This window comes from Somniosus microcephalus, chromosome 2, assembly GCF_052327205.1.
Source record: "Somniosus microcephalus isolate GS21.2 chromosome 2, FLI_Smic_1.0, whole genome shotgun sequence".
Taxonomy (NCBI): Eukaryota; Metazoa; Chordata; class Chondrichthyes; order Squaliformes; family Somniosidae; genus Somniosus; species Somniosus microcephalus.
In genome coordinates, this window is record NC_140988.1 from 320,158,732 (window position 1) to 320,181,597 (window position 22,866).

At 46.1% G+C, this 22,866-nt stretch overlaps 1 protein-coding gene across 5 annotated transcripts in view; it reads right to left on the bottom strand.

The window, feature by feature from the left end:
- znf532 (zinc finger protein 532) overlaps positions 1-22,866 on the bottom strand; it is a 197,739-nt gene continuing 174,873 nt past the window's right edge. For 4 of the 5 annotated variants that reach the window (XM_085974292.1, XM_085974277.1, XM_085974297.1 and 1 more), the window contains 2 exons: positions 13,324-13,471; positions 1-5,000 (listed from right to left, as the gene is read on the bottom strand). In XM_085974292.1, the coding sequence (XP_085830418.1) occupies positions 4,500-5,000; positions 13,324-13,471 (649 nt within the window). In that variant the 3' untranslated portion in view covers positions 1-4,499. Of the gene's footprint in view, positions 5,001-13,323; positions 13,472-22,866 lie in introns of those variants that run through there. The other variant, XM_085974288.1, reaches the window with a different exon arrangement.

Here is a 22,866-nt window from a genome sequence, read left to right on the forward strand (position 1 = left end):
TTCTTTAAATACTTTAAACATTTATTAAATGTTTAAACTCTGATGAGATTACAGCTGACAAATTTTACTATCAACGACAGCAGCAAGACACGCCCTAGGAATGGAACAAGACAATGACTACATTTCTTTCATGCCATTAAAGTCTACACCAAAAAAATCATTTTAAAAAAGTACAAAATTTTTATTTAACTAAACACACAAGATATAAAAGCCTCAAAAAATATGATAATGAGAAGCTCAGACTTGCATGAGGAGCAATTTACAACAGTAAAACAGAAGAGAGCTTTTTCCTGTATATTTTCTGCTCATTGCAGCCTTGTTGAAAATGTCATTTATGTTACCTGCTGATAAAATACAGAATCTGTCGGGAGTTGGGCTGCTCAGAGTACATCCATCGATATTGCTAATATAATTGATGCCATGGCATTGTTTAACTATTATCACTCCATCCTGCTTCAGCCTTCTCCCAACATTAGATATCATAATTTAATGAAAATAACCCTCGTCTTCCGAGTCCCACTCAGTACAGCAATTGGCTGAATTCCCTACCATTAAAACTTGCTTAAGGACATTCAAGGTGTAATTGGAGGCCCCATCACATCATTAGGGCATCGGTCAATTAAAATAAAATTCAAGTCAGTTGCAAAGGAGAGGTCTCTGCTATTGTACGAGGTCCAGGGCAGTAATCTATTAACTAAAGCTGAAAAGAATCTAGAAAAACAATCAGGGTACTGACAAGGACCCAGTAACAGTAAATAATGGACAACGGACTTCTACCTGTGCTGTACTGGGAATGATACATAGAATAATGAGACCTGCCTATAATCAATTCCCTGGTACAGTACAGGTGGTTGTGTTACTTAATTTATTTTTAAAAAAACATTGGGGAATATGTTCCAGGCTTGGGCACCTGCTTATTTAAGGTAGTAAAACATTTTCAATTCTACAATTGATAGCAAACAAAATACAAAAATATAATCTTCACCTATTGTGCACCAAATCCTCCCAGTTCATAGAATCCAGTTTTACCATCCATCATTCTAGATTTTTTTTCCCAATTTAAGGTTTAGTGCAAGACCGGCTGCAATTCCATTCTGGCTGCAATGGAAGTAACACTATAGAGCCACAGATGTGTCCAGGATAACCAAACAGCAAAGCAAGGAATCTGGAAGACACAGCTTTTTTAAAAAAAATAATGGATTTCACAAAATTCAGGTGATTCTGGGACATTGGGCACCGCAAGATACTTAGCTTCACAGTTTAAAAAAAAAAGAAACATGGCATGATGATTGCTTTCAGGCTGGTTCAGTTTCCTGACCAAACTGCTCTGAAAATTCTGGTGTGCTGATGCAGTTGTTAGGGTTAGGGTTAGAGCAGATGAGAAATCTGGAAATCTCAGTTTTTAAAAAATGTATTTAATCAAATTCATGCAATTCTAGGGATGCTGCAATTTTCTACATCACAATCTCTATTATTACTTTAGTTATCCCCTAAATTTCTTCGGTGTTTTTTTGTTACTGAGCAATGTCAATGCTGGGGCAAGAGACATTTTTCCACACAGTGCAGTGCCAAACACTCCTAAATTGTAATAGAATGAATTAGATGCAGAGTAAGGCTCCCTCTATTTTCTCCAGCTATGTGCTTTTATCTCAACTTTGAGAAGCATCTCCTATTGTACTGTCCTATTATTCTGATTGAAACTGCCAATTTAATGCCAATTAGTGCCCCACTAAGAACTGCATTAGGATTGTGTTAACCTTATTTCACATAGAACTTTTACAACGAACAAAGAAAACTTTCAATCCATCAGTTCAGGTTCCACTTGAACCCAGGTCCCAGAGGTGAAAAGGCATGTTGCTAACCCACTGCACCCCACCCCTTTCAGTGCCTTATCAAGCTGGGAGAAAATCTGTAAATCTGTTGTGTCAGGCATAATGCTTGTCAGTACATTTTCTTCCATTTATAAACATTGAAGGGCACCCTATAAAGCAAGTTAGGAATATGACAATAACCTTTAAAATGTAGAACTCTTATTTCTTGGCTTTTGCAGATAACTATGCTGTACCAGGTGTCATTACTCTGTCTGCCCAACCCCTCCCCCCACCCATTATGGATTCACAGTGTTCATTGGAAGCTTACAACAGGCTAGACAGAGAAAAAAAACTCTTCACGGGACATAGGGCAGAGCCATATTACCATCTCTTCAGAGCAGAGAAGGCATCAGACTCACTTAGAAGTGGGAAGAGTTATATCAGTAACTACAATTTGCATCTTGCCGAAATTAGACAAGGCAAAAGTTTACTGTAGCAAAACAATCTGGTTAGACCTAATGGAAATGTAGTAAAAACCGAAGAGATATTGTTAAAACTTTTGTTTGTGATTGAAGGAAAACCCCAAACTGCACAATAGAAAAAAATCAAGACATTAATTAAACATGAAAAAAAGGCATTGTATACTTAAATCAACTCTACACCGTTTACCACCAATAATTTTAGCTTGCACAAGTTACTGTGTTCAGAATGACCATTGAAGACCTTGCAGTCATTTCATTTCCTATTGTCTGTCTAACTTAATTCTTAGAGTAGAACTTCTCGAAACAAAAAAATTACTTTACCAGGCCAGGCGATTACATTACTTTTCTAGGCCAGGTCAAAAACTAAGGCTTACTGATCAGAGGAGAGAAGCTATCAGGAACATTTCCACCAGCTGTGAAAGCTCAGTCCTGCAGGATTCAAGTGCACACTGAAAAACATTAGTCCGAACTTCAGTATCACTGGTCAGCCCATTCTCTCTTTGTTTTGTTTAACCTTTGGTAATACTTCTTAAGAATCTTGCATTATTGCTTCCTCAAATCACTAGCTATTTAAACAAACAGCATTAGCTGTATTTCTGAACTTTCACCACTGGGTGCCACCATAATACTGTTAAGAGCCCCAAGAGGAAGCAAGTAGGTCCTACAACCTTACAGCCTAAAAGCAGAAATGTCCAAGACTTTTTTTTAGATTTGTGGGACACTTGCGTGCATCGCATGGAACCTTACAGGCCACATATAAACATTTTAATTAATGTTCCCATTAATTTCTATGTACCTCAAGCTACTGGGCTGGCTAGATGTTCTGTAATGGTGCTTTCCAGTCTTCTACATTTCTAAGTAAGCTAACAGATATTGAGTACTCTAGTTTAGTGAGGATTTATCTGACAATGAGGCAACAGCTCCAAGAACAGCCTTTTTAAAACCTCCAGCTGCATTGGACCCATGGATTATAGTTTGGACACCCTCGCCTAATGCAAAGTACCCATCATATCAGATTTCAGATATATCATTTTCTTCAGGGTGACTGAACCGAAAGTAGTTGGTACTGGACTAGTTCAGTTTATGATGCCTGTGTGGGCCCATCCTTGACTTGGTAAGTCTGCTGCTATAAGAGTGAGCTGCTATAAGAAAACATTAAAGGACACAAGTGAAGTGGGGTTCCTTAAAGAAAACAAACAGAATGCAGGACAGCCTATCAAGAAGTGTAATGTTGATCTGCAAAATTTGTATGGTGGTGTTTCAACGTCTAGAACTTTTAATAACCAAAATCTGAAATGGCAAGCGGTTTCTGTTTATCAGTCCACTTCAGTTTACAATTGTCCTTTTTCTGCATCGGAAACAAAAAAATTCTTCTCTCAGACACCTGCTTATTGGCGCACAATGAACACACACACACACACACACACACACACACGGACATACATACGCGCGCACGCGAACACACGCACACTAATTTCTCTCAAAAGATCTTTATTATTAACTGCAAGGAAACTAACACTGGCCGACCTTTCAAAAAATAAATATTAAGTTGTCCACAAACATTCATGGTTTTTAGACTTGAACACAAAAAACCCTTCTGGGCGTTATTTTCCTGAATTTTTTTTCCTTCAATGCATCACACATTTGAATAATTAATCAATTTACCAAAAGGACAATGATGATACAATACACCCTTGTTTAATTTGGTCCATCAGAAGCAAACTTCTAATTTAAAAAAGACAGTTTTCAGATAAAACAGCTTAAGGTAAGTAAACAACATTTTAACAAAATCCTGTTAATTGAAATTCAATTCCCCTCTGTTTTTTTTAAATAAGTTCAGTGAATACCATTTGCTCTCAATGCTGAAGACCAATTTACTACATGGTGACCAAAAGTGAGCATGGTTCGTGATGACAAGAGAACTTTGTGTTATGTAGCATTAAAAAAAATGAAGTAAATATGTATTGCAACTGTACAAAAAATGTATACTTCTTCAAAGTGTTGAGTTTTCCTTTTAATCAAACTACAGCTTAGAAGTGATGCTGGCCATGACAACAGCTACAGTCTGTACAGGTGACGTGTTTGAAGGGTTTACGTGACGTTCCATTGAAACAAGTAAAAGCTGCAACAGGGGAGAGTTTGTCCCTTCTGCGTGGAGACACCTCTCCTGTTTGATAACCAAATGTCATTTTGTGAAAGCTGCTGCTCATTTTTCTGATGTGCACAGGCGCTTGGACTTTATGAAGGCCATGCCATGTGTCCGCATATGTGTGTTCAAGGCAGCTTCACTTTCAAATGTTTTGGAGCAAACTTTGCACTTTTTGTCCGTCAGCATCATTTCAGCCTGATTGTCCTCCAGGCTCATTTTGCTGTCCGCCGGGTTCTCCTCCCTGGCCCCATTTTGTCTGGCAACTTGCTGGGCATTCTTCATCTTGTGGACAATGAACAAGTGTCTGGTTAGAGACTGGAGAGAGGTATAGCAGAGGCCACACTCCCTGCACTGGAAGGTTGAGCCGTCAGTCTTGTGTTGGGGGAGGTGCTCTTGGAACTGAATCACATTCTCTGTGGTGAAGCCGCACACGGCACATTTATTGAGTTTGATGACATTGATTTTCAGCTTCTTCAAAGGCTGTGTAATGGCGCCTCTGGGAGGAGGCCGAATCTCCACCACTGCGTCCTCCAACTTCCTCTTCGATGGTATCGGCATCTGCAGGAAACAACAAGGCTTTTGGTCACTCAGGGAAACTCCAGTAGCATTACATTTCTTACCACTAAAGGCATCTGAAATTGCTTCTCTTCAGGACCCATTACGGGCTTTTAAATTGCATTTACTGTCTTACATATTAGTGATCGGTATGATACAAAATCAAACCAAGATTAGTTGCTGAGAGCGATAATAAGAATATAACCCAATTGAGGGATTCAAGTGATGTCAAATGGTGACAGCAAACTTCTGATGGTTTGTAACCACTTACTGAACCCAAGTTCTGATTATAACCTTGAAAACACTCTCTGCTATTACTTATATAAATGCTTGACTTTATTGTATTTATGTGGTTTTTGCCACTAGAGCAGATTACCAGTGTGATCTATGTCTTTTGGTGCATCCATTTTTTTATACTGTGAGTTTCTCTACTGGATGGGGTAGGGGTGGTAAATCTGCTGGGAAATGGAACATTTGTCCACTTTATTCATCCAGTGTCTGTACCAGGTCAAGTACAGGACAGGCTAGCCGAGATTGTCCTCTTCGTTGACAATGCCTCCGTAAGTGTGGCACTGTGGGGTTTCTACCCACCTGCCTGTTTCATGACTGACCTTTGGGAATTTCCTGGGATCAGCCTAATTTGCATTTTTCAAGTAGCCTCCTGACGGCAGTCCCACCTGTCCAAGTGAACCCACTCGTGACTGAGGGGAGCGTGGAAAAGAGCCGCTGCAGGCCGCAGCACCTGTAGCAGCAGAGCAGGGCAGGCTGCCTGAGGTGCAGTATAAAGGGAGACATTTTTTGGGGAATTTTCCCAGCCCTGGGGAGACGGGTATGGAGGCGGGACTGCCGGGAAAATGGCAGAAACTGGGAGCGGGTACCGAACCCGCTCCCAACCCGCCTCCGTGCCATCTTCCCGGGAGGCGGGAAGAGGATTAGAGCCAATTAATTGCCTGTTAACAGGTAGTTAACAGGCAGTTTTGAGGCTTATCCCCATTTTACCCCTGCAAGTGCGGGCTTCCCGACGGCTACGAATCTCGCCAGGGTCAGTGAGGCAAGCAGTGGGTCTGCGGGGGTGAGAGGGGTTGAAAAGTCCGCTGTGGAGGTGAGTGATAGGTGTAAGTGTGGAGAGATAAGTATGAGAGGTGAGTGTAAAGTGTTAGAAAAAGTTTACTTACCTTTGCTTCTTCTCAAAGCTGTCAAACGCTGACAATTCATCTGTCAAAAGTTTTCGACAGATGAGATGTCATACGCTAACGTTCTCTGTCACCGGCTTTCCCTTAATTGGCTGGCTAAGCCCGCAGGGTGGGCTTAACAAGGTCAATCAAGGGAAATAGCGTGGTTTAGCCAGACGTCGTTGGGGGTGGGACTGAAACCCGACAACCAGCAGTCCCGCCCCCAACGTGCCCCCATTGACAAAATCCAGCCCTTTGTGCCTGAATGGGTTTTTTTTAGAAATCACAGACAAAAGGAGTAAATCAATCACTCTGCAATCAATGCCACTCTTTGAGATGGCGGGGAATTGTAACATTTCAAAGGCTCTTCTGTTTACCCTACTGATATTACGAGCATCCAGCAATGCTATGCTAATGACTGTCAATATTTGTGCAGGCATAGTCAACGTTCAGCGTCACTCCCAACAGAAAGTCCCAGAATTGTCAGGAATTGGTGGGCAGCCAAAATAATGGCCCTCCAGGCAGTTTCTTGGCCTCATTAATGGTCCTTAATAGCGCAATTAAATCTGTTTCCTCTGTTGCAGATTAAACTCCCCTCTACTTCAGTGGCTTTCAAATTTTTTCTACATGTGGGAAATCACCTGCAAGTATTGATATACTCCTAGAGTGCCCCTGCAAACATGGGCTCACTCCTGTGTACCAAGGTCCCAACTTCTGAAAGACAGTGTCGGCTACCCAAAGAGAAAGTGTTATGATTGCAGACTTTTTAAATATGTTTTCGTATGCAACAGGCAATCTAACTTACTATCAAGTTGATCAATACAAAAAAAGAGAATCTGATGACCTCCTGGGGTCCCATTAGGAACTCACTAATGTCTGGAGAACCCTACGGAAACTCTCTAGCCCAAAAATGTGCCTTAACCTCAACATCAAGAAGCTGTATCATTATGACATTCCCATTTCCAACTTCAATTATCCTTATATTACTCAGCTCCAGATCTCATTACAGCCTTGGTCCAAACATGGACACAAGACCTCAACTCCAGATGTGAGGTAAGAGTGACTGCCCTTGACATGAAGGCAGAAATTGACCAGAGTGTGGCATCAAGCGGCCCTAGTAAAACTGAAGTCAATGGTGATCAGGGGGAAAACTCTCCACTGGTTAGAGTCATACCTAGCACAAAGGAAGATGGTTGTAGTTGTTGGATGCCAATCATCTCAGCCCCAGGACATCGCTGCAGGAATTCCTCAGGGCAGCGTCCTGGGCCCAACCATCTTCAGCTGCTTCAACAAGTAAGGTCAGAATTGGGGCTGTTCACTGATGATGGCAGAGTGTTCAGCTTCATTCGCAATTCCTCAGATAATGAAGCAGTCCGTGCCCGCATGCAGCGAGGTTCAGACAAAATCCAGGCTTGAGCTGATGTGGCAAGTAACATTTGCGCCACACAAATGCCAGGCAATGACCATCTCCAACAAGAATAACCACCTCACCATGACATTACCGTTGCCGAGGCCCCCACCATCAACATCCTTGGGGGGGGGGGGGGTGGTGGTATGGTCACCATTGACCAGAAACTCAGCTGGAGCAGCCACATAAATGCCGTGGCAACTAGAGCAGGTCCGAGGCTGGGTATTCTGTGGTGAGTACCTTACTCTCCACTTAGCTGGATGGGTGCAGCTGCAACAATACTCAAAAATCTCAACAACATCCAGGACACAGCAGTCTTCTTGTTTGACACTTCATTCACTAGCTTAAACATCCACCTCCTCCACCACTGGTGGCTACAGTGTGTACTATCTACAGGATGCACTGCTTCTTCGGCAGCACCTCCAAAACGCACGACTTTCCCCACTTAGAAGGACAAGGGCAAGGGTGGCAGGTGCGTGGGAACTCCCATCACCTCCAAGTCCGCCTGCAATTCACAAAATTGTTACTGAATCAAAATCCTGGAAATCCCTACTCAGCAGCATTGTGGGAGCACCCTCACCACATGAACTACAGCAACTCAAGAAGCATCCCACCGTCAGCTTCTCAAGGGAAAGTAGGAGTGGACAATAACTGCCAGCCTTGCCAGCGACACCCACATCCCGAAAATTAATGTAAAAATATCAAGTCAGGACTGCTTAGTGATATATTGTGCTGAATGATTGATTCAGAATGTGGCTCAAAGTTTTTCCAACTAAGGCCTAAATAGTTATCAAGGAGAACTGACTTTCAGCCAGTCAAACTGATACAAAATGATACTATTACTGCAGGTTTACTGAGGAATAATCTGCAGTTGATTTTTGGAAAATTCTATGTTCACTACATAATAAAACAACTTTAACTGCTGAACATTCCATTTATCTTTCTACATACTCAGATCCAAGGCTCAGGACAATCTGCAGATGCCAACATCCTTAAATGGAATATTTTCAGATAGTCAGGAAAGAGAAGGAATCTGAATTGTCGATAGAAAGCAGGAGGAAAATTGTTTCTAGAGATTGAAGCCTATGGGGGAGAAATTGGGTATAGCCCCGTTTGGGGCGTTAGAATTGGCGCGGCGCAAATTTTTTCGCCAGGCGCGACTTATCGCCACCTCGAGCGATACTGCGCCCCTAAAGGTGATTGCAGCGTTGATTCAGGCGCTGCACAGGAGTCTTAAGGTGCTAACCCGGCGGTGCTACTCAATATGTCGGCGGCCGGGCACAGTGCAGGAGCTGTCAATAATCGATTACCCCGCGACATGCTGGCGCCAGCCAGCTCTTAAAGGGGCGGGTCAATTAGGAGCAGCAGCCACACTCTGCGCCTTGTAGGCCTCAAAATCGGCACTGTGCTTTCTGTGGCGTTCCAAACTTTGAACATATGGAGAGGGTGAGGCAGAGAGCGGAGCGCTTTACCGATGGGGCATTGGATGCTTTGGTTGGCGAAGTGGAGCGCCGGCGAGCTGTGCTGTACCCCGACAATGGCAGGAGGCCTCATCAGAACGAGTACCGCAGGGCTTGGAGGGAAGTTTGTCAAAGAGTCACCTCAACCAGCGTGGTGGCCAGGACTCCTGTGCAATGCAGGAAGAAGTTCAACGACCTCACTTGGGTCGTTAGGGTGAGTGCCTTTTTCGCCATCTTCTTCATCCCTCCATCTGCACTTGACATTATGGCCAGAGGGTGCGCGAAGCCCCAATGGCCATCTGTCAGCCAGCACCCATGGCCCTTTCTGGAAACACACACGCACATTCAGCTCAATGCATAATGGAAGGGCTATTCTACCATGGGGGGCATGTGATGTCAGCTCAATGCATAATGGAAGGGCTAATCTACCATGGGGGGGCATGTGATGTCAGCTCAATGCATAATGGAAGGGCTAATCTACCATGGGGGGCATGTGATGTCAGCTCAATGCATAATGGAAGGGCTAATCTACCATGGGGGGCATGTGATGTCAGCTCAATGCATAATGGAAGGGCTAATCTACCATGGGGGCATGTGATGTCAGCTCAATGCATAATGGAAGGGCTAATCTACCATGGGGGGCATGTGATGTCAGCTCAGGCCAGCATGTTTCATCACTTCCCGTCCTTTCTCCTGCAGGCCAAGCTGGCCAGGAACCGGAGGGAGCAGCTTCGCACCGGAGGAGGCCCTCCTCAGTTGCAGACACTGACGGACCTGGAGGAATGAGTCCACCAGATTGTTGGAGGCCGGATGAGTGGTCCTGTCACCACTGGAGCTGCTGACCCCATTGTGCACAGCGATGGTAAGGTCATCACCTTTTTGAACTCTCTCCTTCCACTTCTTCCCCCCACCAGCATGCTTTTTCACTCTGGACCCATGTCAGAGCATTGCAGCACTCATGCATCCCTTGCTGCCACCCTGTCCTTTCGCTAAAGCCACTCTTCAACCTCCCTGCTTTCAGATGCTGCATCACCAGCTCGGGAGCCGGGCCCTCAAGCTGCCACTGCCGCTGACTCCGGAGGCGACGAGCAGGAGGAAGCTGGACCATCCCTGCCACCCTCAGGCGAGCCAGCCCCTCTGCAGACTGGGGAGACGACTTCTCTGGAGGGGAGCGGGGGGGAATGCTCTGAGGAGGAAGCAGTTCCAGGAACCAGCGGGCTGCAGCAACGCAAGGGGGGTAGGGAAGCTTGGGGGGCCGTCTCCCCGGAGGGCGAGTCAGGCCACGAGTACTGCTGCACAGAGCGCAGAAGAGGTGCGTTCCCTCGCAGAAATGAGCGCCCAGGCTCAGCTCAGGCACACTGAGCTCATGGCTGCAGTGACAAGGATGCCTGAATCCATCGAGACACTGGCAAGGAGTGTCCAAGACTTCGGGGCAGCACAGGCAAGGAGTACGCAGGACTTCGGGGCAGCACTGGAAAGGACTGTCCAGAACTTCGGGGCATCACTGGAAAGGACTGTCCAGGGCTTGACCGAAGCAGTGGAAAGGACTGTCCCGGCCTTCAGCGAAGCACTGGAAAGGACTGTCCAGGGCTTCACCAAAGCACTGGCACCTGCCACGCAAGTGCTGAGTGCTGCCACGCAGTCACTCGCTGGTCTCATGCAGACGCATATTGAGGCCACGCAACCAATGACTGCTGCCACCCTCGCTGGATCAGGCGGGATTACCCGGGGCCCTTGCAGCACCACAGCAGGGCCTCAATCTGTGGACCAGCCGATTGGTGCGCATGCTGCGGTGCTGCCCTGTCAGAGTGCCAGTGTGTCGTTCGACCAGGGAGCTGCTGTCCGCTCTCAGGATGTCAGCATTCCTGATGCCACCGCTGGTATGTCTCCACTGCAGCTGCCACCACCTGCAGGACAGACTGCTTCCACCCAGCACAGTTGTAGCAGTCAGCAGTCGGGCCCTCCAAGGCCAGAGGTCATCCAGGATGTCCCTCAGGGGCATCTGCGCTTTCCGACAGCCAGCAGGCCTCCCCCAGCCTTGATGCAGCCACTGGGGTCCCATTACGGAGGAGCTGCAGGGAGGGAAGGGGCCGATCTCAAGAGAAGTAGATCACCATCAAGGGAGAAAGAGTAGAAGGTGCAGCTGAGACATCTTATTTGTAGAAATCAAGGCCGTGGATGCTGGTCTGAATGTTAGTAATGTTTTGGATAGTCTCCCGGGTGTGCGAGTCACTTATGTGTTGGTTTTGCTTTCTGTTGCCATTGCTTTGTCATGTTGGAAGGAAGCACATTTAGCAAAATAAACAACTTTTTTAATTTACATTGGCCATGTCTGATATTTACATTCACTGCTCTTCATAGGCTTTGGGTTATCTGGACGGTTCCATTCCTCCTCATCGAATGGCACCAAGCATTCCGTCAGAGGGGCCTAGAAGCGGCTTGTTATCAGCCTCTGACGGACGGCCCTTCCAGTTTGTACCTCCCTCCCGTCTTGGTCCTCCTCCTCTTCCTCCTCCTCCTCCGCTGGTGCTTCAATGGCTGGTGGCATTGGCTGGGTGCGTAGGATGGCGAGGTTATGCAGCATGCAACAGACTACGACGAAGTGGGAGACTCGCTCTGGTGAGTACTGCAAGGCGCCTCCGGAATGATCCAGACAGCGGAACCGCTGCTTCAGCACACCGATTGTGTGCTCCACAATGTTCCTCGTCGCCTGATGGCTCGCATTGAAGCGCTCTTCAGCAGGAGTGCTGGGCGAACGGAGCGGCGTCATCAGCCATGGGCACAGAGGATAGCCCTTGTCACCGAGAAGCCAGCCTCCTGGGTGAGCCGGGGCCTCGAATAGGTCTGCAACTGAAGTCTGGCGCAGGATGAAGGCGTCGTGGCAGCTGCCAGGGAACTGCGCATTGACTGCGAGGATCAGCTGTCGGTGGTCACAGACCAGCTGAACATTCAAGGAATGGAACCCCTTGCGGTTGCGGAACTCCTCCGGATTCAAAACAGGCGCCCGCAAAGTCACGTGCGTGCAGTCAATGGCGCCCTGCACCATGGGGGAAGTCCGCTATTGCTGCGAAGCCCTCTGCGTGCTCCTGCTGCTTCTCCAGTGTCACAGGGAAGGAGATGTACTGCCGCCTCCTTTTAAATAGGGCATCTGCTACTTGACGGATGCAGCAATGCACCGCAAACTGCGATATGTTAGCGATGTCCACAGTTGCAGCCTGGAAGGAGCCGCTCGCATAGAAATTCAGGGCAACAGTCATCTTGACAGCCACTGACAGAGAGGTCCTGCACCTTATGAGGCTGCAGATCTGGCTGAAGCAGGTGGCACAGCTCAGTCACCACCTCCTTTCTGAAGTGCAGCCTTCTAAGACACTGCTCCTCTGACATGTTCAAGTAACAGAACTGCTGTCGGAAAACCCTGGCAGCGTAAGGTCTGGTGTGGCAACGTCTGTTAGCCCTCCTCCGTCTGGCCATTCCTGCCCCTCCCTGCGTCTCTGTGCCCTTTCCAGATGGTTCAGCAGCAGGACGTTCCCCTCCAATGCAGCCCCCATAGTAATAGCGCACAAGAAATTGTAAACGTTGTAAATGCTCACCAGCTGCAAGGTGATGGTCAGAAGGCTGAAGTTCCTCTGGCCAGCGCTGGCTCACTGGTGCAATGGCTCTCAGAGTGCAGCTCAGCAACTCTGTGAAAGTCTCGAGGAAGTTGTGCTCCCAAAATGGCTGCCGCTTTTATACCAGTTCAGTCCCCTTTAAAGAGCGCCCCCCTAGCCCGAGAGCGACTGGGGAACGTTCCAGGTAAGCAGTCCTTATTAGCGCCAGGCGGAACGGAGGGGCGCAACACTGAATTTCTGGTCCGGGGCGCCCAAAAGGCGTTGCACACTGAAATGACATCATGATCTGCCTGCACCCGCGAGCGGGCGCTAAGATTTAGCGCCGGTGCAAAATGCCCACTCAATATGGGAGGAGGCACTGGGTTCACTGCGCCCGGCCGAAAATTGGCTACCGCCCCACTTCTCGGCCTCTTTAGGCGCTAATTTGGAGCCGCTGCCAACCGAATTTCTCCCCCTATATTTTTTAAGTTTTCGCCATAGCCCCAAAATGACGGGACTTCCAGCAAGGAGTTTCATTCGACAGGATTGCAGATCACGGAATTCAAAATTAGGAATGGAATCTTGCAATTTCATGGCTTATAGCTTTTCAGAAATAATTACAGGGAGAACATACTTTGGACCCCCTATCACTCTAAAATAGTGTAAGCAGGATATGTCTCTCAATACATAGTTACTCACCTTGTTCTCTTCTTTCTTTGGAGATTCTACTATGGTTGTTGACTCTGTCATTTGTGACACGTCAGGATTTTTAATGCCATGCATGAGTCGAATGTGTTTCTCTAGCATAAACCGTTTGGTGAATGTACGTTTCGAATCTGGGCAGTTCCTGGAAATAAACAGACATGGACACATAAGCAAGATGTATAGTGCAAGGACTCAACCAATCACTGCCTCATCACTGGCATGTTCAATTTCTATACAGATAACTGAACAAACTGTCCTCATTAACCATTTGAGTCATGGTGTAGCGATTCCAACTTGATATTTTGGCCATAACAAGCAGTTCTGATCACTTGATCATAAGAGTATTACGGCCCTTGAGTGGGTACGGACAGAAACAAGATAATTCAGCTATCAAGAAATTAAGAAGTTTGGCTTGTGTCCTTTCGATAAGAGGAGACTTCAAGATGATGTAACAAAGTATTCAAGATGTTGAAGAGATATGACAAAATTTATAAAGGCAAATTGTTCACTATGCTGAAGAATTCAAATAACAAAGGACCCAAGTTAAAAATTAGGAAGTTAAGAGCAAGGACACTTTTTCACCCAGTGGGTAACAGAATTGTGGAATAAGTTATAAGGGAAGACCACTGATGCGGATTATATAAGCATTTTCAAGAGACAGTTAGATGCTTTCCTGGAGAGGAAAGAAATGGAGGAGTATTTGAAAGAAGGGCTTGAGATCAATCATAGGGGTGCGATTTTAACCCTACTTGCTCAGCAGAAACCTGGCAGGTGGACAGTTAAAATCACCCTGGCTCTTACCTGTCCGAAAGCCGCCATGATTGCAACATCTGCAATTTTAACCTGCTTTCCTGAGCAGGCAGCAAGGACTCGCACCCAGAGTCAACAGGGACCTTCTTTACATGTGCATGTTGTGGCCCGATGACATTTTAACTCAGGCCTGAGCGGGGAATCCACCTGGAGTTAAAAATCGGGGCCTAACTTTACCATCCACATCCAGTGTTACCCCTTGACCCCGTATGGTCTTGTCACCTCTAAGGTCACATCATTTCATCTCTTTCACCGCTCACATTACCCTGCCAACTAACCACTGAACACCCCCCGCCCCTCCACCTCCCTGTAAAATGCTCCCTAGCTCCTTCCCCAGTACCCTTTCTAACTCTTAACTCTCTCTCTTCTAACTTGACACTCATCCTGACATTGGCATATCCATTAATCTGTTTAATAAATTATCTTGCCTCCGCTTTCAATTCCCTTGACCCCATCAGATTCTGAATGGCCTTCCACCCCCATTCACCTGTATAATTGCCACATTCATGGTCTCAAGTCCAAAGGCCATAGACTAGTGTACATTTATCTTATAACCAGTTTTGTTGTCCACTCCAGATCTGCTTGACTATCTCAAACAGGATCGCCTGTCCCTCTCTGCAGTCAAATCCTCGCATTACTCCAGGGTTATTCTGCAAGGAAAGGACAACCGCAAACTCATCTTTTCCACCATGAACCATTTTTTCCAGCATCCATTCCCACCTCTGCTGCTAGGTGCAAGGACCTCAGGGAACTTCTTAGTTTCCAAAGTCAAGACCATTGACTCAGCTCCCTCTGCTCTACCTTTTACATTTGCACAACGCCATTGAGCAAGTGGCTGGGAAGTGGCATTTTTGGGGAAATTTCTGAGTGACTGGTAAAGAGCGGAGTTTGTGGCTGGAGCCAAAAACAGATTCCGTTTTATAATGTTCAGTTGGAAAAGTTGAAAAAGAAACTACCAATTCTCTACAAGGCTGGAGCCACTTTGAGCAGTTCCCACCAGCGCCTGCACACCTTGAGTTCCAATTTTATTAAGCTTTCTGTTTGCTCACCCATCTGGACATGGTGAAATGTAAACTTAGCATGCTTTGAACCATCCAGCCCATCACCAAAACCACCTTTCTCAACCTCTGGAACACTCATCGCTTATATCCCTATTCTGCTGAAATACTTAACCACACCTGGTGGTGCAGGGGGGAGGGCTTTAGTTTCCTGGATCACTGGGTCTGCTTCTGGGAAAGGTGGGACTTGTACAAGTCGGACGGTTTACACCTGAACCAGGGGGGAACCAATATCCTTGCGGGGAGGTTTGCTAGCACTGCTGGGGAGGGTTTAAACTAACTTGGCAGGGGGTTGGGGTACAGAGTGGAGCTATAGCAGGGGGTGATTTACGGCCAAATACAGAGGGAAAAACAAGTCAGCTGGGAAGGCAGAGCAAATATGTGAAGGCAAAAGAGAATATGGCAGGGCTGGAAGGCATTTATTTTAATGCAAGGAGTCTTGCAAATAAGGTGGATGAACTGAAGTTGTTGTTGAACACATGGGAGTACGATATTGTTGCTATCACGGAGCCATGGTTGAGGGAGGGTCAGGACTGGCAGCTCAATATTCCGGGGTATAGAATCTTCAGGCGAGACAGAGGGGGGTGTAAAAGGGGAGGGGGTGTTGCAATATTAATTAAGGAGTCAATTACTGCTGTAAGGAGGGATGATATATTAGCGGGTTCCTCTAATGAGGCCATATGGGTAGAACTTAAAAACAAAAAGGGGGCAAGCACTTTGCTGGGAGTGTACTATAGGCCCCCAAACAGTCAGGGGGAGATAGAGGAACAGATATGTAGGCAAATCTCAGAGAAGTGCGAAAATAATAGGGTAATAATAGTGGGGGATTTCAACTTCCCCAATATAAATTGGGACAGTCAGAGTGTGAAAGGCTTAGAGGGTGCAGAATTCTTAAAGTGCATCCAGGAGAGCTTTTTGAGCCAACATGTAGAAAGTCCTACAAGAGTGGGGGCGATACTGGACCTAATTCTGGGGAATGTAGCCGGGCAAGTGGTGGAAGTGTCAGTAGGAGAGCATTTTGGCGACAGTGACCATAATTCGGTGAGATTTAAGGTGGTCATGGAAAAAGACAAAGACGGCCCGGAAATAAGGGTTCTAAATTGGGGGAAGGCCGATTTTAATATGATAAGGCAGGATCTGGCCAAAGTGGACTGGGAGCAGCTGCTTATAGGAAAATCCACATCAAAACAGTGGGAGACTTTCAGAAGGGAAATAGAGAGAGTACAACGCCAACATGTTCCTGTAAAGGTCAAGGGTGGGACCAACAAGCAAAGGGAACCTTGGATGACAAGGGATATACAAAAATGCATTAGAAATAAAAGGGGGGCTTTTGGCAGTTACAAAAGACTAAAGACAGAAGAAGCCCTAGAGGAGTATAAAAAGTGCAGGGGCATACTTAAAAAAGAAATTAGGAGGGCGAGGAGGGGCCATGAAATAACACTGGCGAGCAAAATAAAGGAAAATCCTAAGATGTTTTATAAGTATATTAAGGGCAAGAGGATAACCAGGGAAAGGGTAGGGCCCATTAGGGACCAAAGTGGCAATCTGTGTGTAGAGCCAGAGGATGTAGGCGGGGTTTTAAATGAATTTTTTGCATCTGTGTTCACTATGGAGAAAGACGATGCAGACATAGAAATCGGGCAAGGGGACTGTGACATACTCGAACATATTAGCATCGAGAGGGAGGAGGTGCTAGCGGTTTTAGCGGGCCAAAAAGTGGATAAATCCCCAGGCCCGGAAGAGACGTATCCCAGGCTGCTGTGGGAGGCAAGGGAGGAGATTGCAGGGGCTCTGACACAAATTTTCAGAACCTCTCTGGCCACAGGGGATGTACCAGAGGACTGGAGAACAGCTAACGTAGTACCATTATTCAAGAAGGGTAGCAGGGATAAACCAGGGAATTACAGGCCAGTGAGTCTAACATCTGTGGTGGGGAAATTATTGGAAAAAATTCTGAGGGACAAAATTAATCTCCACTTGGAGAGGCAAGGATTAATCGGGGATAGTCAGCATGGCTTTGTCAAGGGTAAATCATGTCTAACAAATCTGATCGAATTTTTCGAGGGGGTGACTGGTGGGGTGGATGAGGGAAATGCTGTGGATGTGGTTTACATGGACTTCAGTAAAGCTTTTGACAAAGTCCCGCATAGGAGACTGGTCAAGAAGGTAAGAGCCCATGGGATCCAGGGTGCCTTGGCGCGTTGGATCCTAAACTGGCTGAGTGGCAGGAGGCAGAGGGTGATGGTCGAAGGTTGCTTTTGTGACTGGAAGCCTGTGTCCAGTGGGGTACCTCAGGGATCGGTGCTGGGTCCCTTATTGTTTGTGATCTACATAAATGATTTGGATGAGAATGTAAAAGGTATGATCAGTAAGTTCGCAGATGACACGAAAATTGGTGGGGTGGTAAATTGCGAGGAGGAAAGCCTCCGGCTACAGGACGATATAAACGGGTTGGTCAGATGGGCAGAAAAGTGGCAAATGGAATTTAACCCTGAAAAGTGCGAGGTGATGCATTTTGGACGGACAAATAAGGCAAGGGAATACACAATGAGTGGTAGGACCCTAGGAAGTACAGAGGGTCAGAGGGACCTTGGTGTACATGTACATAGATCCCTGAAGGCAGTGGAGCAGGTAGATAAGGTGGTTAAAAAGGCTTATGGGATACTTGCCTTCATTAGCCGAGGCATAGAATATAAGAGCAGGGAGGTTATGATGGAGCTGTACAAAACGCTGGTGAGGCCACAGCTGGAGTACTGTGTGCAGTTCTGGCCGCCTCACTATAGGAAGGATGTGATTGCTTTGGAGAGGGTGCAGAGAAGATTCACCAGGATGTTACCTGGGATGGAGCGCCTCAGCTATGAAGAGAGGCTGGACAGGCTGGAGTTGTTTTCCTTGGAGCAGAGAAGGCTGAGGGGGGACCTGATTGAGGTGTACAAAATAATGAGGGGCATAGATAGGGTAGATAAAGAGGAACTTTTCCCCTTAGTGGGGGGGTCAATAACAAGGGGGCATAGATTCAGGGTAAGGGGCAGGAGATTTAGAGGGGATTTGAGGAGGAACTTTTTCACCCAGAGGGTGGTTGGAATGTGGAACTCAATGCCTGAAAGGGTGGTGGAGGCAGGAACCCTCACAACATTCAAGAAGCATTTGGATGAGCACTTGAAATGCCATTGCATACAAGGCTATGGACCAAATGCTGGAAAATGGGATTAGACTGGACAGGGATGGATGGGCGGCGCAGACACGATGGGCCGAAGGGCCTCTTTCTGTGCTGTAAAACTCTATGACTCTATGACCTTCATCACCTTGAATATAGATTTCGGTCATTCTCTCCTTGTTAGCCTCCCTAGCTCCATCCTCTGTGATCTTGAAATTAACCAGAACACTGCAGCTCCCACACAAGCTCATGTACACCTATCGGCTCTGCCCTCGCCATGCTGCGTTGGTTCTCTTTGCTTCAACAGATCAAGTTCAAGATCCTTATCCTCATCTTGAAATTCCTTCATGACCTTGCTCTATCCTGTTCTCAGTCCTTTCCTTTCCCAGATTGTACCCTCTGCTCTTCTGACTCTGGTTCACTCTTTCTTCAGCACTCCCTGCACGCCACCATCAGAGACTGATCTTTTAGTCACCGTGTCCTACCTTCTGGAACACTCTTCAAAAACGATTTCACACCTTCCTACCTTTCGTTGTTTGCAAAAGCTTCCTAAAGACTTTTTCTCTTTGACTATGCTTTTGGTCATTACCTCTAAATCTCACTTCCCTCGTTAAGTGAGACATTCCTTTATGTATATTGTACCTACATGCAAGTTGTTGAAGATTACCTATTTTCAGTCATTCCAATAGCACTAGGTGCCAAGAAAAATCCTCCGAGAGTGAGATTGCAATCTTTACTGAGTCACTTGGGGATTTGATAAGCAGAGCCAAGATGCTTCTCCAGAAGGGAAGAAAATCAGAAGGCCACAAATGTGTAAATGCAGTAGCTGATTCAGAACAGGGAGGGGGAGAGTTACCTGGACTCTGTGTTCCAGGAAGTAGTCACACCAATTAGATTAACTAATTCAGATGTAGTCCGTGGTCAGGGACAGGAGGGTGTGACAATGAGTGAGGCAGGTACGGGGATCCAGGAGGTAGTGTTGGAGGAGCCGCAGCCCTTGTTCTTGTCCAACAGGTTCGAGGCTCTTACTCCCTGTGGGGACGGGAACGGGGACTGCAGGGAGGATGAGCAATCTGGCCACAGCACCGTGGAACGGGGGGCCATTCAAGTGGGGGGAGTAAAAAACAAGGTTGTAGTGGTAGGGGATAGTATCATTAGGGGATAGATAGGGTTCTTTGCAGCCGAGAGCGAGAGTCCCGAAGGCTGTGTTGCCTGCCCGGTGCCAGGGTTAAGGACATCTCCTCTGGGCTGGAGAGAAACTTGGAGTGGGAGGGGGAGGATCCAGTTGTCGTGGTCCATGTTGGTACCAACGACATAGGTAGGACAAGGAAAGAGGTTCTGCTGAGGGAGTATGAGCAGCTAGGGGCCAAATTAAAAAACAGGGTAACTTATTACCTGAGCCACGAGCAAATTTGGCTAGGGTAAATAAAATCAGAGCGTTAAATGCGTGTCTCAAAGACTGGTGTGGGAGAAATGGGTTTTGCTTCTTGGGACACTGGCACCAGTACTGGGACAGGAGAGAGCTGTTCTGTCGGGACGGGCTTCACTTGGCCAGTGCTGGGACTAGAGTCCTGGCAAATCGGATAACTAGGGCTGTAGAGAGGGCTTTAAACTAATTAGTGGGGGGGAGGTTTCAAGAGAGCAAAAAATAAAAATGTCAGCGGAGAAGGCAATAGAGCAAGGTAGCAGTGGGGGAATTAAAAACCAGAGCATGTCAGGAAGGGACAGAATGTATAAAGATAAAGGTAAAGTAGTAAAGGGGGTAAAAGCAGGAATAAATTGTCACAAAACATATTTAAAAGTTCTTTATCGGAATGCACACAGCATTCGTAACAAAATAGACGAGTTGATGGTACAAATAACTACACATGGGTATGATCTGGTGGCCATTACAGAAATATGGCTGCAAGGTGACCATGACCGGGAACTAAACATCCAGGGGTATTTGACAATTAGGAAGGACAGACAGAAAGGAAAGGGAGGTGGGGTGGCTATGTTAATAAAGCATGGAATCACTGCGATAGTGAGAAATGATATTGGGTCAAAGGATCAGGATAGTGAAACAGTTTGAGTGGAGATAAGGAATAATAAGGGGAAAAAGTCACTAGTGGGCATAGTCTATAGGCCTCCTAACAGTTGCAACTCTGTTGGTCGGAGTATAAATCAGGAAATAGTTGGGGCTTGTAATAAGGGAACAGCTATAATCATGGGGGATTTTAACTTTCATATTGACTGGGCAAATCAAATTGGGCAGGGCAGCCTTGAGGAAGAGTTCATAGAGTGCATTAGGGATGGGTTCCTTGAGCAGTATGTTACTGAACCAACCAGGGGGCAGGCAATCTTAGATCTGGTCCTGTGTAATGAGACAGGATTAATAAAAAATGTCCTAGTAAAGGATCCCCTTGGAATGAGTGACTATAACATGGTTGAATTCCAAACTCAGTTGGAGGGTGAGAGAGTTGGATCTCAAACCAGCGTACTAAGCTTAAATAAAGGAGGCTATGAAGGTATGAGAGCAGAGTTGACTAAAGTGGACTGGGAAAATAGATTAAAGTGTAAGACGGTACATGAGCAGTGGTGTACATTCAAAGAGGTATTTCACAACTTTCAAGAAAAATATATTCCACTGAGGAAAAAGGGGCGTAAAGAAAAAGACAGCCATCCGTGGCTAAGTAAAGTAATAAAGGATAGTATCCGACTGAAAACAAGGGCATATAAAGTAGCCAAGTCTAGTGGGAGGATAGAAGATTGGGAAGCATTTAAAAGCCAGCAAAGAATAACTAAAAGATGAATTAAGAAAGGGAAGATAGATTATGAAAGTAAACTAGCAAAAAATATAAAAACAGATAGCGAGAGTTTCTACAGTTATATAAAAAGAAAAAGGGTGGCTAAAGTGAATGTTGGTCCCTTAGAGGACAAGACCAGGAAATTAGTAGTGGGGAACATGGAGATGGCAAATATGCTGAACAAATATTTTGTATCAGTCTTTTCAGTAGAGGGCACTAAAAATCACAACACTGGACAAACAGGGGGCTATAGGGGGGGGAGGAGCTAAACACGATTAAAATCACTAAGGAGGTGGTACTCGGTAAGATAATGGGACTAAAGGCGGATAAATGCCCTGGACCTGATGGCCTACATCCTAGGGTCTTGAGAGAAGTAGCGGTAGGGATTGTGGATGCATTAGTGGTAATTTTCCAAAACTCCCTGGATTCAGGAAGGGTCCCAGCAGATTGGAAAACTGCTAATGTAACGCCCTTACTTAAAAAGGGAAGTAGACAAAAGGCTGGAAACTATAGACCAGTTAGCCTAACATCTGTGGTTGGTAAAATGTTGGAGTCCATTCATAATTTAATCGGACAGAGTCAACATGGTTTTATGAAGGGGAAGTCATGTTTGACAAATTTGCTCGAATTCTTTGAGGACGAAACAAGCAGGGTGGATAAAGGGGAACCAGTGGGTGTGGTGTATTTGGACTTCCAAAAGGCATTTGACAAGGTGTCACACAAAAGATTACTGCACAAGATAAAAAATCACGGGATTGGGGGTAATATACTGGCATGGGTGGAAGATTGGCTATCTAACAGAAAACAGAGAGTTGGGATAAATGGTTCATTCTCGGGTTGGCAATCAGTGACTAGTGGTGTTCCGCAGGGGTCAGTGCTGGGACCCCAACTCTTTACAATCTATATTAACGATTTGGAGGAAGGGACCGAGTGCAACGTATCCAAGTTTGCCGATGATACAAAGATGGGAGGGAAAGCAGTGAGTGAGGAGGACATAAAAAACCTGCAAAAGGACATAGACAGGCTAAGTGAGTGGGCAGAAATTTGGCAGATGGAATATAATGTTGGAAAGTGTGAGGTTATGCACTTTGGCAGAAAAAATCAAAGAGCAAGTTATTATCTAAATGGAAAGAAACTGCAAAGTGCTACAGTACAAAGGGATCTGGGGGTTCTGGTGCATGAAACACAGAAGGTTAGTTTGCAGGTACAGCAGGTGATCAGGAAGGCCAATGGAATCTTGGCCTTTATTGCAAGGGGGTTGGAGTATAAAAGCAGGGAAGTCTTGCTGCAGTTATACAGGGTACTGGTGAGGCCACACCTGGAATACTGCATACAGTTTTGGTTCCCATATTTAAGAAAGGATATACTTGCTCTCGAGGCAGTTCAGAGGAGGTTCACTCGGTTGATTCCAGAGATGAGGGGGTTGACTTATGAGGAAAGGTTGAGTAGGTTGGGCCTCTACTCATTGGAATTCAGAAGAATGAGAGGCGATCTTATCGAAACATATAAGATTGTGAGGGGGCTTGATCGGGTGGATGCGGTGAGGATGTTTCCACTGATGGGTGAGACTAGAACTAGGGGGCATAATCTTAGAATAAGGGGCTGCCCTTTCAAAACTGAGTTGAGGAGAAACTTCTTCACTCAGAGGGTAGTAAATCTATGGAATTTGCTACCTCAGAGAGCTGTGGAAGCTGCGACATTAAATAAATTTAAAACGGAGATAGAC